This window comes from Salvelinus sp. IW2-2015, linkage group LG7 (assembly GCF_002910315.2).
Source record: "Salvelinus sp. IW2-2015 linkage group LG7, ASM291031v2, whole genome shotgun sequence".
Lineage (NCBI taxonomy): Eukaryota > Metazoa > Chordata > Actinopteri > Salmoniformes > Salmonidae > Salvelinus > Salvelinus sp. IW2-2015.
This window is the reverse complement of record NC_036847.1, coordinates 22,074,975-22,092,965: the sequence shown is the minus strand read 5'-3', so window position 1 is coordinate 22,092,965 and position 17,991 is coordinate 22,074,975. Positions and strand designations below refer to the sequence as shown.

Genomic DNA, 17,991 nt, shown 5'->3' with positions numbered 1-17,991 from the left:
TTTTCGACCTGTCCCCAAATTAATGTAATTGGCTCAGAGTTTGTTTTGATATTTTAACCTGCGTGTCGTGATCGCGTTTGGTGTGGGGGGACAAAATACATTTATGCATGATGGCGCGGGTTCCGTGTGGGGTCGTCTCTCAACATCCCTCCGCTCTCCCTTTCCTCCACTGACACTGACCAAAAAGGGACACCGTTTTCCAGCTGTAGGCGAAACTCGAGTCGCACCGCATTATTTCTGCCTCGTGCACAAATTCATGTTGTTACTCATATGAACAGAGAAAGTTAAATATTCCTTGAAATTAAAAAAGACCCAAGCCGCTAATAATAACAACAACGCAACGCAAGATACACTTTCCTACTCATTCATTACTACTGCACTGCTTGTTGTAGAGCTGAGTGGAAATAGGAAGAACGCGCATTTTATGGCTTATAAAAGTGTTGAATACAAAGTGTTGACAGTGCTGACTAAGAACTTAAACATGAACTGCTGTATTCGTTGACAGTCTCTCTAGTCATGGTTTTAAAAGTTTTGAAATCTCACAGTATCAATTTTGTCGTAGCTTTTTTAATGCCTGCTACGTTACTGCAGACTCGGATATCTGAACAATCTGATTGGCCAGCGGTAGAATAGTGCACTTGATTTCCTCTACAGGCCCACCGGGAATGCAGGGTTTGTACCTTCAGACACATGAAATGGCAGCAGTTTGCCTACCCGGCGCGCAGGGCATCTGAATTGACTGCACCTACCACCAACAGCCCGAGAATAATAAAAAAATAGGAACACAAGGCTTTATCGTTGTTTTTTTTACAGAAATGTTTGGCGATTGACTAGAAATGCCTTGGAGATCGACAAGTCAATCGCGATCGACCGGTTGGTGACCACTGCTTTACAATGACCATTAGGGTGTACCTTTTCCATACATACTAAAAGTTTGCGCTTTTTGTGACTACCTACAATGCATGCCCTATGAATATGGCCAAAGCAAGGAGTGGGGGGTAACCAAACTGTCTGCACCCGGTACCAGGTCCAAAACAGCCCCTCAGAGTTAACCACTTGATGTCAAGTGGAATACAAATGATACTGTAACTGTATTACTGCATGTTACTCTAAGTTAAATTACTGTACGTTTAGTTAAAATGTTGACAAATTAAAATCAAGTTGTACGTTTTTGTTCGTTTTTATCATTTAATGCAATCCCAAGGTGACTTGTTAAGTCATTATTAAGATGCATCTGAGATTTTAGAGACTACCTCCATGCAGTAGCCAAGGTGTCTCAGTGTGTTTCTTACCAATGACTGTGTCTGGTATAAGTGGACCAGTATGGCACTTACGTTCCTTACTGTCTCCATCGCCGTTTGCATTTGGGTCAATGCCATCGTTTGATGTTCCTATCAGTAATTATTATATCAGTTTGAAATATTGTAAAAAAATGCATAAACCATTATACAGTAGACCTGAATACATATTGTATATTCTTATTAATGCAGGATGTTGTGCCAATGTGTTATCCTTTTCAGTATACATTATTTTTCGTCTATATACATTTTATTTTTCAAGTACAGTATATAACATGTGTCCAATGTGTTTATAATCGAGATATAATTTGTCTTACCTTTGCCTTTGTCCGAATCATCAGTGGATTTCTTGTACTTATCATCTCTTTCCTTCTCAGCATCTTTGATTTTACATTCTTAAAATGATTCAGAAAAAGGGGTTTACAAGTTGTTTATTAATGGTTAATTATTTGTTTATATAGATAATATAGTATAAACTACTTATACAACCTTTAAAATACTTTTAGGTAAGTATTCCTTCATGTAAAGTGTTACTAACAAGAACAAATGTTCTTCACAGACTTTAATACGTCAATGAGACATAACAAACCGTTGTGGACAGAAGAACCTGTTAAACAAATGTTTATAATTTCATGCATGAGATTCAATATTTCAAGTATTTACTATTTTTGACATTAGTGTACTATTTTAAGGTGGGTTTTATCAAATGTATTTTTTTTTATTTTGATAACTGTGGTTAAGTAAACTGCAATTCTGGTTAATCACTTGATGTCAAGTGGAATACAAATGATACTGTAAGTTTATTACTGCATGTTATTCTAAGTTAAATTACTGTAAGTTTTGTTGAAATGTAGAAAATGTAAATAAAGTAAAATGTTTTTTAGTGTTTATCGTTTAATGCAATCCTAAGGTGACTTGTTAATTCATTAAGATGCATCTGAGATTTTAGAGACTACCTCCATGCAGTAGCCAAGGTGTCTCAGTGTGTTTCTTACCAATGACTGTGTCTGGTATAAGTGGAACAGTATGGCCCTTACGTTCCTTACTGTCTCCATCGCCTTCCCCGTTTGCGTTTAGGTCAATATCATAATTTGATGTTCCTATCAGTAATTATTGTATCAGTTGTCAATTTGAAATATCGTCAAAAATGCATAAACCATTATACACCTGAATACATATTGTACATTCCTATTAACATAGGATGTTGTGACAATGTGTTATCCTTTTCATTATACCTTATTTTTCGAAGTTGACCCTATTACTTTTCTTTTTCAGTATATAACATATATGTCCAATGTGTTTATAATAGGGATATCATTTGTCTTACCTTTGCCTTTGTCAGAATCATCAGTGGATTTATTGTTCTTCTTGTCATCTCCTTCCTTTTCAGAGTCTTTCATTTCGCCAACTGATTTGCCAATTGACTCGCCAACTGATTTGCCACCATCTTTGGATTTGTTTGATCCACTTTTAGACTTGTTTTTTCCATCTCTGGTGTCTTTGCCTTCCCCACTGTCTCCATGCCCAGTATCAGGAGGAGGGGGAGCCAGGAGTGCCTCTCGGGCAAGCCTCTCCTCCTCCGCTCTGGCCTTGTTTGCAGCGTTGATCTGCTCCTGCCTTTCCTTCGCCAGTTTTTCCTGCTGCTCTTGAGCCAGTTTCCCCAGATCCAACCCTGTTCCACCAGCCTGGGTTGTTTTACGGGTCTTCTTTTTACCATGGGAAGCAGGGTCGCTGTCAGCTGAGAGAGAGAGAGGGTGAGAGAGAGGGAGAGATAGGGGAATACTGTAGAAGGTGCTCAGTGAGCATGGTTATTAAAATGATTATTGATATGGAACATTTCGATAAGTGTTGAGAAGACATAGTACCTCGCAAATCTGTCATGAGACCAGAACTGAGTTACTGAGGTGAATAGTATATGTTGTTCAACCAAAAATGAATCACTCTGCTGTTTCCTTCATCTGAAAAATTACGTGTTGTGCAAGATATGAAGATGTAATGTTACCTTCCACTATCAGCCAGGCACTGCATGTCTTGATTCCTGCCGCAGCAGAGTAGATGCCCTTGTCCAGCTGGCTACAGTCCTTTATTAGCAGTCTGTGGATCAGCTTGTCTTCTGACACAGTTATAGTGTATTTCTCTCCCTCCTCCAGAGTGGCATTCTTGCCCATCCATTTGATTCTGGGCCAGGGATGTGACAGGACACACTCAAACATAGCATCCTCTCTCTCTTTGGCCTTCACCTCCTGGATCTTGACAATGAAATCCACTGTGGGAACTGGAAGGAAAAGGGCAAATGGAACAAGCTCATGGGAATAAATAAGGAACGTGTTTATCTTCTATCAAAAAGGAATGTTATTCATAATCATTCTGTGTTCATCTTACTCTTGAAGTCTGTAGAGAAGAGATTGACCTCCTCAACATCCACCTGATAGAGCCCAGCATCCTCTGCCTTAAGGTCCCGCACACTGAAGATTAACTTCTTCCCAACAGTCTTTAAGCTGTGTTTCATTTCTTCTTCATCACTATAGGGAATCATTACACCATCCTGCAATATGATACAGAGTTCACACAGTGACAGCTACTATCAGATATGAGTTCAAATTCAGTTCATTTTAAAAACACATTCTTAAGAAAAAACTAAAATCCTCATAGTTGATGGGATGTATGGCAATTGACATGTTTTGACATGGATATGATGGCAAAATGATAACAAGGGATGAAGTTACTCTGCAACCATAGAAAATGTAATTATATGCCTGGAACTTTGGGTGATAGGCAGAAATTTAAAGGAGATACTACTGCCTTACAAGAAAGAAGGTGACAAACTCTGTTCTAATTGTGCAATGTCAGTCTTTCCTTTAAGGCAGTTGTCATCCATTAAAATGCTGTACAATGTTGAATGACAAGTTTGTTGTGTAAGTTGAGATAAAAGCTAAATTATGTATAATGATACCTTTGCCTCATGTGGAAACTGAATCAGAGGTCAACTTCTAGATGTCTCACCTTGTAGAGGAAAATCCTACTGGCGGGGTCTTTGAGCTCAAGGTCAAACTCAAACGAAGCAATGCCTACTCCTTTAATATCAATATGTTTCAGGTTATTGATGGTCTCAATATACTGAGGAAGGGATGGCAGATGGTTTGGAAGATCACCATGAGGAAAAGGGTGGAGAGAAAATAATGGATGAGAGGGAGGGGAGTGGAGAGAAATTGAGTTTAAAATCATGAGGATGAAATGATAGATTAAGGCTATTGCCACAATGACTTAATGTAGTTAACTAGTTACATTCAAATTAATTTCAGACATTATGAATCCTGAGGTTCATAGTGGTCATGTAGGTTTTCACACTAGCCATTAGCTACATTATATGACCAAAAACAGTACACACAGAAGACGTTTTGCACATACTGAATGTGCCCAATTCTCAAACCTTAGCCTGTTCCTCCTGTCTCTCCTTTTTCTTCTCACTGAGTTTCTTCAGCATCACACGGAAGTCTTTGACACCAAACTCAGCGCAGATTCGTTCATAGTCCTTCCTGTCTGCACTCATGATGATTTCCCAGAACCTTTCATCGATTTCTCCAGGTTCTTTCACAGCTTCCTGTTTGTCCACACCCTTCCTGGTTGAAACATGACAGAAGCATTGCTTGAGTATTGGTACAAAACCACATACCAAATACTGTAGGATCTTCGTCAATGGTGGTCATTGCCATTTAAGATGAGGGAGGATGATTTTTGCTTTATTAGCATGGCCTTTTTTCTATTACAGCATATTGGATGACTGTCATTCATATTCCATTCACCCAGCTCAATGTAACATCGATAGGTTTAGGCTACTACATGATACTAGAATTGTCCCTGTACCCATCATGAGTTTGCTACAAACTAGACTGTGAATGAAAGTTTACAACTTAGGTGCAAATTTGAGTAATCAAGGTGACAGACAGTGACACATTCAATACCGCCTTGCACACTCTTGCCTGCATATAGTTGATCTAGGATGTAATCATTAGTACAGCAGTTGCAAACAAGAGTTTCTATTTCTATTCAGGTGTGTTTATCCCTATTTCGTTCCGTTTACTTCCGTTTTAGAAACGTTTTTCAACAGAATCTGTGTAATGAATACACCCCTGATCACACGCAAACACATTTCACATTCATACCAGACACATACAAACAGCTCGTTGTATATATCATTATTTCTCGCATCCATCTACGTTCTCTCCTCTCACCCTTTCCCTTTGCTTGTGGACTTCAGTACACAACACATCACCTGTCTGTGACCAGGCGAAAAAACCTTTCCAAGCCAAACCTTCATATCATGACCGCTAACTGCTACACACAGCCTACATCATTGTCAGGTCATAGTCAACATAGCTACAAGAACTAACACGTTAGTAAAGCGTCTCAATCATGCATTAAAGTGTACTCAGCAGCAATCAGTTTAGCAGTTACACTGGCGGGCCCCGGTGGCAATAAATTAATAAAACCAAAAGCTTCCCTTGACTTGGAAGCATTCCAGTGTTGGATAGCCATAGCCAGCTAGCTAACATAGCATCCCTCCCTGTTTGAGCCGGGTGTTTGAGGAGGCTAAACTAGCTAGCTACTATGGAAGAAATTAATTTGTTCAAAACTGTTCAAATATTGACTTTCTCTCTCTTTGAGTCAACTACTCACCACATTTTATGCACTGCAGGGCTAGCTAGCTGTAGCATATGCGTTTAGCACTAGATTCATGCTCTGATCCTTTGATTGGGTGGAAAACATGTCAGTTCATGCTGCAAGAACTCTGATAGATTCCTGTGGAAGTCTATGGAAGGGGCTGAGAACCATGAGCCTCATAGGTTTTTCTACAGAATGCTGCTGAGGCTACTGTAGACCTTCATTGCAAAACCGTGTGTTTGAATCAATTATTTAGTGACATGATTATATTTAGTATAGTTTTATCTAAAAAGGATAACTTCTTTAATGTTTCACTATTTACATTTTTCTGGTTCTCCCCTTCCTCCTCTGACGAGCCTCCACTGAGCTTAGTTTCCCCATTTGTATGGATTGTGGTCATCCCATCGCACTGTTTTGTCAGGCACAGAGGTCCCTGTTTACAAATACATGTAATGTAAATAGAAGGTCTGGTTACTGATATCATGATCGTCTCATATCTTACCTTTTTCTGAGCAATTTCCTGAACTCTGCTGGATCTACTGAACCTAAACAAAATAAAGGACACTCAATGTTACCCAACTTAATGTAAAGTGACAGGATACCATTGGAGTCTGGTGGGAGGAGCTATAGGAGGACGGGCTCATTGTATTGGCTGGAATGGAATAAATGGAACGGTATCAAACACCTCAAACATATGGAAACCACTTTCCATTTGCTCCATTCCAGCCAGTACAATGAGCAAGTCGTGCTATATCTCCCCAAACTAGCCTCCACTGCAGAATACCCACTGGGCAAAAACTAGTTGAATCAACTTTGCTCCCACGTTATTTCGACCAAATAAATCAATGTGATGATGTTGAATCAACATGGAAAACTGATTGGATTTGCAAAAAGTTATCAATGTAAGCGAATTTCATCTTTTTGGGGGAATTTCATGTTGAATTCACATTAGCTGACAACTCAACCAAATGTAAATCAAACTAGATGTTGAACTGATGTCTGTGCCCAGTGGGTAGTCACATTAAATATATGGTTCTAGTAACACCTTATTTGGATAGACCCAAATAGATGTTCAACTAACTGTCAACAAACTATTCAACCAACTACTCACTACCCGGAGTTTGATAGTTTGAACATCTACAGTATAGATGATCTATTGGGGAGTAGGTATCCAAATGTCTAAAAATGGTGCTATTGGTGGTGGAGGGTTCAGTAAGGAGGAAACTAGATGGTAACAGGGCAGCTAAACCAGATTCATGTTTGCAGAGCAGGAAACATCATATTTATTTAAATGAAACCAGGTGTAAGCCCGTCAGCTTCGCAAGATTACGCTTTGGTTCTAGATTTCTAACATGAAGCTCACGCCCGAGAACAACAGGATAAAATGTCTCACTCTACTTTGTCAGCAAAAAGTAATGATTCCAATGTAGCAGATAAAAAACGTACTGTTTTCTCAATGCCCCATTGTAGCTTTAGTGTAGTTGTGCAAAGCCCATGGTGAGGCGGTTACTTTTTAATGTGATGTAGGTAAATAAGCAGTAGCAAATGTATGTACAATATGTACAAAGTAAATACAGTGCATTCAGAAAGTATTCAGACCCAGACCCTTTGGCAAAGCAAAAATAGGTTTTCAGATTTTTTAGCGAATTTATGAAAAATAAACAACTGAAATATTACAATATTACATTTACATAAGTATTCAGACCCTTTACTCAGTACTTGTTGAAGCACCTTTGGCAGCTATTACAGCCTAGAGTTTTCTTGGATATGACTCTACAAGCGTGGCACACCTGTATTCTCCGCAGAGTCTCTTCAGAGATGTTTGATCGGATTCAAGACTCGCCCTGTGGTGCGTGTCTCCAGCCCGGTACCACCAGTTCCGGCACCACGCACCAAGCCTCCTGTGCGTCTCCAGAGCCCTGTGCACCCTGTTGCTGCTCCCCGCACTAGCCTTGAGGTGCGTGTCCTTAGCCCGGTACCACCAGTTCCGGCACCACGCACCAGGCCTACTGTGCGCCTCAGCCGGCCAGAGTCTGCCGTTCTGCCCAGCGCCGTCTGCGCTGTCCGTCTGCCCAGCGCCGTTTGAGCTGCCTGCCTGCCCAGCGTCATCTGAGCTGCCCGTCTGCCCAGCGCTATCTGAGCTGTCCGTCTGCCCAGCGCCATCTGAGCTGCCCGTCTGCCCAGCGCCATCTGAGCTGCCAGAGCCGCCGCCAGTCAGGAGCTGCCAGAGCCGCCCGCCAGTCAGGAGCTGCCAGAGCCGCCCGCCAGTCAGGAGCTGCCAGAGCCGCCCGCCAGCCAGGAAACTGCCAGAGCCGCCGCCAGTCAGAGCTGCCAGAGCCGCCCGCCAGTCAGGAGCCGTCTCCAGTCAGGACGCCCGCCAGTCAGGAGCCGCCCGCCAGTCAGGAGCCGCCGCCAGTCAGGAGCGCCCGCCAGTCAGGAGCCGTCTCAGTCATCGAGCCGCCCTCCAGTCATGAGCCGCCCCTCAGTCCGGAGCTGCCTTCAGTCCGGAGCTGCCCCTCAGTCCGGAGCTGCCCCTCAGTCCGGAGCTGCCCCTCCGTCCAGTGGCGCCCTCTACGATGGTCTTCAGTCCGGGACTCGCTGCAAGGGTCCTCGTTCCTGGGAGGCCACTAAGCGGGTATTGACTATGGTGGAGTGGGGTCCACGTCCCGCACCCGAGCCACCCGCGTAGAGAGGCCCACCCGGACCCTCCCCTTCTGTGTCAGGTTTTGCGGCCGGAGTCCGCACCTTTGGGGGGGGGGGGGGGGGGTACTGTCACGCCTGGCTTAGTTATCTTTGTTTTCTTTATTATTTTAGTTAGGTCAGGGTGTGACATGGGGGATGTTTTTGTCTCGTCTAGGGTGTTTGTATTGTCTAGTTGGTGTTTGTAGAGTTCATGGGGTTGTGTTCATTGTAGGTGTTTATGTAAGTCTATGGTTGCCTGGTTTGGTTCTCAATTAGAGACAGCTGTCTATCGTTGTCTCTGATTGGGAGCCATATTTAGGCAGCCATAGTCATTAGGTAGGTTGTGAGTGATTGTCTATGTGTAAGTTGCCAGTGTCTGCACTTATTGTTTTTATAGCTTCACGTTCGTCTGTTTGTTGATTTGATTAGTTTGTATAGTGTTCGTTTCGTTTTCGTCTTCATTAAAGAAGAATGTATTGTTATCACGCTGCGCCTTGGTCCTCCTCACTTAAATGTTACGACGAACGTGACATGGACAGAAATCAAATAATAAGTAAGCCTAAATCTAAACCAAGATTATAAGGACTTAATAATGCCTGATAATAGCCATAATAGCCCCTGTCTGGCTGCAACAGGAATGACAGAGCTTACATATGTTTCCATCAAGGCCTCATGTTTGAACATAAGCCTACTATTGCAACAAATCAACAAATAATGGAATGAAAAAAATGAGATGAGAGGGCCACAAAAACACATTCAGGTAATACAAGCACACACAATTGCCATAAATACACACTTAAATTATTAGTGTAGAACCATGCCTAAGTATTGAATAAACAGGGTACACATTGCTCTCCCACTGGGATTTAGCCAACTGGGCATTACCCAACACAAAGGATGGACGAACACATGGACGAACGAAGTTCTGGTTGACACGCCCCCTTCCTGAGCACGACAAGGGAACAAATATTTCACCTCTTAAATTACGAGGAATCAAAAGGTAAGTTCTAATCATTACTTTTAACATAGGAATAGCCATCCTAATAATAACATATTTGCACTTTGTAGGAGTAACATTAAAACACAAAAAGCATGATTAACAGAGTGAAACTAGTGGAGCAGCAAACAAATGTTTGGCGCCATAACCAAGTGAATGACTGCATCCTACAAATGTCCCATACATTTATTTTTCTTTTAAAATGTTACTTGTTGGCAAATGATCAACAGTACCACATGACATGGTAAGCAAACACATAAATGCAATTATTAAACGCGCTTTCATAATTAAAAAATGGTTTCCATAAACAATGCTGTTTTTTTAGAGAGCAGGTCAAAATATTAGGCCACGGATTGAAAAATCTCCTCCTCCAAATACTCTTTTGTAGGTTTTTTACTTTTATCATGGATGGATGGATGAATGAATGAAAATACCCACCTATGTCTTCTAACTGCTCCATGGCCTTCTTCTTCTTGAATCCAACTAATAACAGACGTTTAGGATTAGCACCAAAATACAAGGACTCAACTGATCATACAAGTAAGTTATATGAAGTGTAAAGAAACAAACATTCTCACCCTCAATCACATTCAATGCTGCAGTGCAAATAGCCTTGCCATATTCATTGATAGCATAGCATTTGTAAGTGTCTGCTTCCTCTCCAGACACTCTGTGAATCTGGTGAAATAAATTAACTGTTTAATCACAACTGAACAGATTCATGGGTTATATGCACACTCATGTGCATAAGGTTAGACTCACCTCTAAAGTGTATTCACCAGTAGCTTCATCATATTTCTTTAGAAATTTTTCTGTGTCTGACATATCCCCCTTAGCTCTTCCCCAAGTCACCTCTGGTTTGGGATCCCCACACACATTGGCTTTGAAAATTGCTAATTTACCTGTAGGATGTGCAAAAACATTGATTCATTATAAAATACCCCAATCCCAACGTGAAAAAGAATTGAAAGGAATGTGAGTCTTATTTAGTTATTGCTTGCTTTTTTCATGTCTACCAGCAGGCCTGCTAGCTAAGATAGTTACTCTAACTTGATTAATAGCCTGAAAGGGCTTCTTGGTAGCTAGTTATGAGTTTGGGAGATTGGGAATCTATCTGAACTAGCTAAAGCCAACTTCATAAAAGCTAAGTGTAGTATTACAGAGAAAAAAACATGTATTTAAAAATGTTTGACAAATCTTAGGGGACACGTGCCCCTGTGCCCCCTATTGGCATGACACCTCTGAGCACATAGACCAACACTGAGAGGGCCTAGGCCTGATACAGATCTCCTAAAATATCCTGAGGGCTCACCCTCTTGAATGGTTAGAGCGATGGGTTTGCGAAGGAAGTCTGGGGTGCTCTTGCCCTCCGGTAGAACCTCTATAAACTGCGTGATCATGACCCCAGGGACCTTGGACCTCTTCTTGATGCCAGCTGGAGAAAAGATGAGAAGTAAGAGGAAAATAAGTCTGATTAAGCCCCAACAAATGTTTTACAAAAACATAAATCCAATCAATGAATCAATACATGAACTGCACTCAAAAATGGCATGAATCAATTATTCAATCATGATATATAAATACAATACATTCAGGATGTATTCGGACTCCTTGACTTTTTCCACATTTTGTTATGTTATAGCCTTATTCTAAAATGGATTATATTGTTTTTTCCCCCTTATCAATCTACATACAATACTGTCACGTTCCTGACCTTATTTTCCTTTGTTTAGCTTTGTTTAGTTGGTCAGGACGTGAGCTCGGTTGGTAGTCTATGTTATGTGTTTCTATGTTGGGTTCAATGTGTTGCCTGATATGGTTCTCAATTAGGGGCAGGTGTTTGACGTTTCCCCTGATTGAGAACCATATTAAGGTAGGCTGTTCACACCGTTTGTTTGTGGGTGATTGTCTTCCGTGTTTGTGTTTGTTACCACACGGGACTGTATCGTTTGTGCTAGTCTGTACCTGTTCGTGCGTTCTTCGTGTTTATGTAAGTTCTTATGTTCAGGTCGGTCTACGTCGTTTGTTGTTTTGTAATTTTCCAAGTGTTTTTCGTGTTCGTCTTTGCTTTAATAAATTCATCATGTATTCATCAACCGCTGCGTTTTGGTCCGATCCCTACTCTTCAGACGAAGAGGAGGAAAACAGCCGTTACAAATACCCCATAATGACAAAGCAAAATAAGGTTTAGATTTTTTTGCACATGTATTTAAAATAAAAACTTAAATATCAAATTTACATAAGTATTCAGACCATTTACTCAGTATTTTGTTCAAGCACTTTTGGCAGTGATTACAGCCTGCAGTCTTCTTGGGTATGATGCTACAAGCTTGGCACACCTGTATTTGGAGAGTTTCACCCATTCTTCTGTACGGATAATATACTTTAATCACTGCCAAGGGTGCTTGAACAAAGTACCGAGTAAATGGTCTGAATACTTATGTAAATGTGATATTTAAGTTTTTTATGTTTAATGCATTTGCAAAAATGTCTAAAAACCTGTTTTTGCTTTGTCAATATGGGATATTGTGTGTAGATTGATGAGGGGGAAAAAAACGATTTAATCAATTTTAGAATAAGGCTGTAACGTAACTAAATGTGGAAAAAGTCAAGGGGTCTGAATACTTTCTGAATGCACTGTATATATGCAGTACCAGTCAAAAGTTTGGACACGCCTACATTACTCATTATAAACGCATGCTTTTCAACCGATTGCTGCCCGCACCCGACCACCCGGCCAGCATCACTACTTTGGATGGTTCTGACTTAGAATATGTGGACAACTACAAATACCTAGGTGTCTTGCTAGACTGTGAACTCTCCTTCCAGACTCACATTAAACATCTCCAATCCAAAATTAAATCTAGATTCAGCTTCCTATTTCGCAACAAAGCCTCCTTCACTCACACTGCCAAACATACCCTCGTAAAACTGACTATCCTACCAATCCTCGACTTAGGCGATGTCATTTACAAAATAGTCTCCAACACTCTACTCAGCAAACTGGATGAAGTCTATCACAGTGCCATCCGTTTTGTCACCAAAGCCCCATATACCACCCACCACTGCGACCTGTATGCTCTCGTCGCCTGGCCCTCGCTTCATATTCGTCGCCAGACCCACTGGCTCCAGGTCATCTATAAGTCTTTGCTAGGTAAAGCTCCGCCTTATCTCAGCTCACTGGTCACCATAACAACACCCACCGGTAGCACGCGCTCCAGCAGGTATATCTCACTGGTCATCCCCAAAGCTAACACCTCATTTGTCCGCCTTTCCTTCCAGTTCTCTGCTGCCAATGACTGGAACGAATTGCAAAAATCACTGAATTTGGAGACTTATATCTCCCTCAATAACTTTAAGCATCAGCTATCTGAGCAGCTTACCGATCACTGCAGCTGTACACAGCCCATCTGTAAATAGCCCATCCAACTACCTACCTCATCCCCATATTGTTTTTATTAACTTTTTTGCTCTTTTGCACACCAGTATTTCTACTTGCACATCATCATCTGCACATCTATCACTCCAGTGTTAATTTGCTAAATTGTAAATACTTATTATTGCCTTACCTCCTTACGCCATTTGCACACCCTGTATATAGACTTCTTCTATTGTGTTATTGACTGTACGTTTGTTTATTCCATGTGTAACTCTGTGTTGTTGTTTGTGTCGCATTCCTTTGCTTTATCTTGGCCAGGTCGCAGTTGTAAATGAGAACTTGTTCTCAACTGGCCTACCTGGCTAAATAAAGGTGAAATAAAATAAAAATATTCCCCCCCCCAAAATGACAGCTTTGCACACTCTTGGCACTCTTGGCTCTTCCAACAGTCTTGAAAGAATTCCCACATATGCTGAGCACTTGTTGGCTGCTTTTGGTTGCTTGTTGGCTGCTTTTGCTCAACTCTGCGGTTCAACTCATCCCAAAACATCGGGTGATTGAGGAAGCCAGGTCATCTGATGCAGCATTCCATCACTCTCTTCTTGGTCAAATAGCCCTTACACAGCCTGGAGGTGTGTTGGGTCATTGTCCTGTTGAAAAATAAATGATAGTCCCACTAAGCGCAAACCAGATGGGATGGAGTACCACTGATGAATGCTGTGGTAGCCATGCTGGTTAAGTGTGCCTTGAATTCTAAATAAATCACGGACAGTGTCACCAGCAAAGCACCCCCACACCATCACACCACCTCCTCCATGCTTCATTGTGAGAACCACACACGCAGAGATCATCCGTTCACCTACTCTGCGTCTCACAAAGACATGGCGGGTGGAACCCAAAATCTCACATTTGGACTCATCAGACCAAAGGACAGATTTCCACCGGTCTAATGTCTATTACTTGTGTTTCTTGGCCCAAGCAAGTCTCTTCTTCTTATTGGTGATTTCTTTGCAGCAATTCGACCACGAAGGCCTGATTCATGCAGTCTCCTCTGAACAGTTGATTTTGAGATGTGTCTGTTACTTGAACTCTGTGAAGCATTTATTTGGGCTGTAATTTCGAAGGCTAGGAACTCTAGTGAACTCTGGTAAGTCTGGGTTTTCCTTTCCTGTGTCGGTCCTCATGAGAGCCAATTTCATCATAGCCATGATGGTTTTTGCGACTGCACTTGAAGAAACTTTCAAAGTTTACATTTTCTGTATTGACTGACCTTCATGTCTTAAAGTAATGATGAACTGTCCTTTCTCTTTGCTTATTTAAGCTGGTCTTGCCACAATATGGACTTGGTCTTTAACCAAATAGGGTATCTTCTGTATACCATCCCTACCTTGTCACAACAGAGCTGATTGCCTCAAATGCAAACAAATGAACTTTGCACACCTGTTAATTAAAATGCATTCCAGGTGACTACCTCATGAAGCTGGTTGAGAGAATGCCAAGAATGTGCAAAGCTGTCATCAAGGCAAAGGGTGGCTACTTTGAAGAATCTCAAATCTCAAATATATTTAGATTTGTTTAACACTTTTTTGGTTACTACATGATTCCATCTGTGTAATTTCATAGTTGTGATGTTTTCACTATTATTCTACAATGTAGAAAATAGTCAAAATAAAGAAAAACCCTTGAATGAGTAGGTGTGTCCAAACTTTTGACTGGTACTGTATATATGTATGTATATTTACTTCCATTTTGTTTAACATACTATGCACCTGCTGCATCTCTGGCCAGGTTGTTTATTTTGCATGACCGACATATAGGTTGGGGCTTTATCTGACTTCTTATCCTCACCAGCAGATGTCAGTCATGACGTGCTTTTCCACATGTGAGGTACTGGAAATGGTTTGTTTCAATGCCTTTACTGTTCACATGACAGGACAATAAACATCCAAAGTGCACTGGGCAGTAAATTATTTACAAATTATTCTTGTCCTTGAATGTGAATAGTATTGTACAATTTCACACAGGAAAATGTTTGAGTTTTTGGAAGTGTTTTGTCACATATGAGTTTTTGTATTTTTTATATTTTCGTAACAGAATGTAGACATCAAAGGTAAACCAACCTCTTTATCCTAAAGTACATTGATTACAGTTTACCTTTATGTTTTACAATATCCTAAGAAAATAAACATTTCTATTTCCCGGTATGTGCATTCCAGAAGAATGTGCATGAATACTACATACTACACAATCTTCTAAAACATGAATACAACACAGATACTATACCACTGATGTTTGAATCCAAAATAGTTGAACATTTTGTTTGTGTGTGTTTTTCATCTTCAAATATGTCCAGAGGTCACATCTGACCTGAAGGCAGCATGAGGTTAACTGATTTAATTAATTGCCCAGAATATTTAAAATCTCAGGACAACCAATCAAAATCAATTTACCTCAATATATGGAATTTGAAAACCAAAACACCAGTGAGTGAAAAAGCGAAACTTGCTTTTTGATCATCACTGTCCTACCTTTTTTATCTTCTTCCTGTTCAGCCTCTGAAGGGCCTGGGCGTGCAAAGACAAAAGGATGACGTGGAAGCAGATGAGACAAGAAACATTAATCCTGGTAAGGACTTGGAGAGAGGGAGAGGAGAAGTACCTTTCTGGCAAAGACATGGTTTAGGCCTAGTACTTTGGCAGAATGGCAGAGAGACATTAGAATCCTCATACATTACGATATGTATGGTAAAGACAGGATATTTTCCAACATAGGGACATACAATACATTTGTAACACTTTACTTAAAGACATAAATTAACATCATGTAACATATTATGTCAGCCTTATAATACATCATCATAAAGGCTCATATATGCCTAAAACAAGTAATGAAGGATTGTTGGCTTAAAGTAAAGTGTGACCAATTTAATAAATGGGGTGAAAGACAAATACAGGTACAAAGACATTTCGCTACGTTTGGAATGTAGTTTTGTACATTTAAGGACAATAGTTAAAGACATATCCATAATGGACATAACTAATGGTACTACAAGGACCAAGTTAGTATGGCAATACAACTTCATTCATTTCTTGCAGATGTGTCTGAATCTCAGACAATTTAATGTTGTAGAGATTTTTTTCTCTCCTGTGAGACATGGTACTAGACCCTAGAGCTTGATTTCATGGCCCTCCCTCCCCATCCTCAGGGCAATTCCAATGTTCTTGTGTTTATGTTCTACTCAACTCTGATTGAATGGCTATATTTCAAAGAGCTGCCATTGCATATAAAGGAGACAACCCTCGGGCTCATCTGCAATGTTCAATATTCAATGAGACTGAAAATTCATTTTAAACCGAGTTCCATCTTGTCTTGTTCATTGTCTTGGGTCTTAGTCGCCTCTTCTGAAACTGCTGATCACTTGAAACAAGATGTTCTTATTTCCTTTGTTGTGGTTTTTCTTGGGGTGGTTCATCTCCCCAATGGCGCAGCGGTCTAAGGCACTGCATCTCAGTGCTAGAGGTGTCACTACAGACCCTGGTTTGATTCCAGGCTGTATCACAACCAGCTGTGATTGGGAGTCCTATAGGGCTGTGCACAACTGGCCCAGCGTCGTCCGGGTCAGGGTTTGGCGGGGGTAGGCAGTCATTGTAAATAAGAATTTGATATTAACTGACTTGCCTAGTTAAATAAAGGTTACATTAAAAAAATAATACAAAAAATCTTATAATAGACTGATCAGGCACCTTGGTACATCCATAGTGACTGAGAGGTAAGAGTTGGCAGGAGCCCTGATATTGCCATTCTGTGGTCCTCAGTAGTGTCTTTTTATGCATTACCATAAAGCAAAAATCTGAAATGTTTGTCTCATCAGTTCCTTTATTGTAATTCCACAAGGTACTATTAATCAATCACACTAGGGCCCACTGAAAAATTTACCAAAGTACAATTTATTCAATCCATTGAGTTCCCTAAGGACAGCCTTTTCGCAATATGAAAAAAGGTCAAACAAATTCTCCTGTTCATAATGGGAAAATAATTGGTCCCAGAGAAAAATAGTTTGCATGATTCAAGCATTTTTGTAACCCGGCTATTGTCAAAAATAGTTTCACTTGGCCAGTATAAGTAGCAATGCTAAAGCAGGCTTTCTGCCAACATACACAATACCGTGCCGTGAAAAAGTATTTGCCCCTTTCTGATATTCTCTATTTTTGCATATTTTTGACACTGAATGTTATCAGATCATCAATCAAAACCTAATATTACACAAAGGGAACCTGAGTTTACAAATTACAATTAAAATGAATTGCCGCCGTACACTCGATAACTGGTTGAGGCACCTTTAACTGAATTGACTTCAACCAAATGCTTCCTGTAGTTGTTGATCAGTCTCATTGCTGTGGAGGGATTTGGCCCACTCTTCAATGCAGAACTGCTTTAACTCAGCGACATTTGTGTGTTTTCAAGCATGAGCTGCCAATTTCAAGTCTTGCCAGAACATCTCAATTGGGATTAGGTCTGGACTTTGACTAGGCTATTCCAAAACGTCAAGTGTGTTGCTTTTTAACCAATTTTCATGTAGACTTGATTGTGTGTTTTGGATCATTGTCTTGCTGCATGACCCAGCTGTGCTTCAGCTTCAGCTCACAAACAGATGGCCTGACATTCTCCCGTAGAATTCTATGATACAGAGTAGAATTCATGGTTCGTTCTATTAAGGCAAGTCGTCCAGGTCCTGAGGGAGCAAAGCATCCCCAAACCATCACACTACCACCACCATGCTCAACTGGTCAACCTGGTTAAATAAAGGTGAAATAAAATTAAATAAAAAACCGTTGGTATGAGGTTCTTACTCAAGTTTGCCAAAAAGCACCTGGAAGCACCTGGATGATCAAAACTCTTGGAAGAATGTTCTATGGACAGATGAGTGAAAAGTAAAACTTTTTGGATGACATGGGTCCCATTATCCCATTAAT

At 40.7% G+C, this 17,991-nt stretch overlaps 1 protein-coding gene across 1 annotated transcript in view; it reads right to left on the bottom strand.

The window, feature by feature from the left end:
- The window catches only part of LOC111966592 (immunoglobulin-like and fibronectin type III domain-containing protein 1), a 72,209-nt gene that overhangs the window by 19,313 nt on the left and 34,905 nt on the right, over nucleotides 1–17,991 (bottom strand). Inside the window, exons 3-15 of the mRNA XM_070444330.1 lie at nucleotides 16,313–16,327; nucleotides 10,952–11,074; nucleotides 10,402–10,541; nucleotides 10,218–10,317; nucleotides 10,078–10,122; nucleotides 6,463–6,571; nucleotides 4,729–4,918; nucleotides 4,302–4,415; nucleotides 3,681–3,843; nucleotides 3,301–3,573; nucleotides 2,626–3,036; nucleotides 1,616–1,693; nucleotides 1,245–1,391 (exon numbers count right to left, since the gene is read on the bottom strand). Of these exons, the coding sequence (XP_070300431.1) occupies nucleotides 1,245–1,391; nucleotides 1,616–1,693; nucleotides 2,626–3,036; nucleotides 3,301–3,573; nucleotides 3,681–3,843; nucleotides 4,302–4,415; nucleotides 4,729–4,918; nucleotides 6,463–6,571; nucleotides 10,078–10,122; nucleotides 10,218–10,317; nucleotides 10,402–10,541; nucleotides 10,952–11,074; nucleotides 16,313–16,327 (1,908 nt within the window). The remainder of the gene's footprint in view (nucleotides 1–1,244; nucleotides 1,392–1,615; nucleotides 1,694–2,625; nucleotides 3,037–3,300; nucleotides 3,574–3,680; nucleotides 3,844–4,301; nucleotides 4,416–4,728; nucleotides 4,919–6,462; nucleotides 6,572–10,077; nucleotides 10,123–10,217; nucleotides 10,318–10,401; nucleotides 10,542–10,951; nucleotides 11,075–16,312; nucleotides 16,328–17,991) is intronic.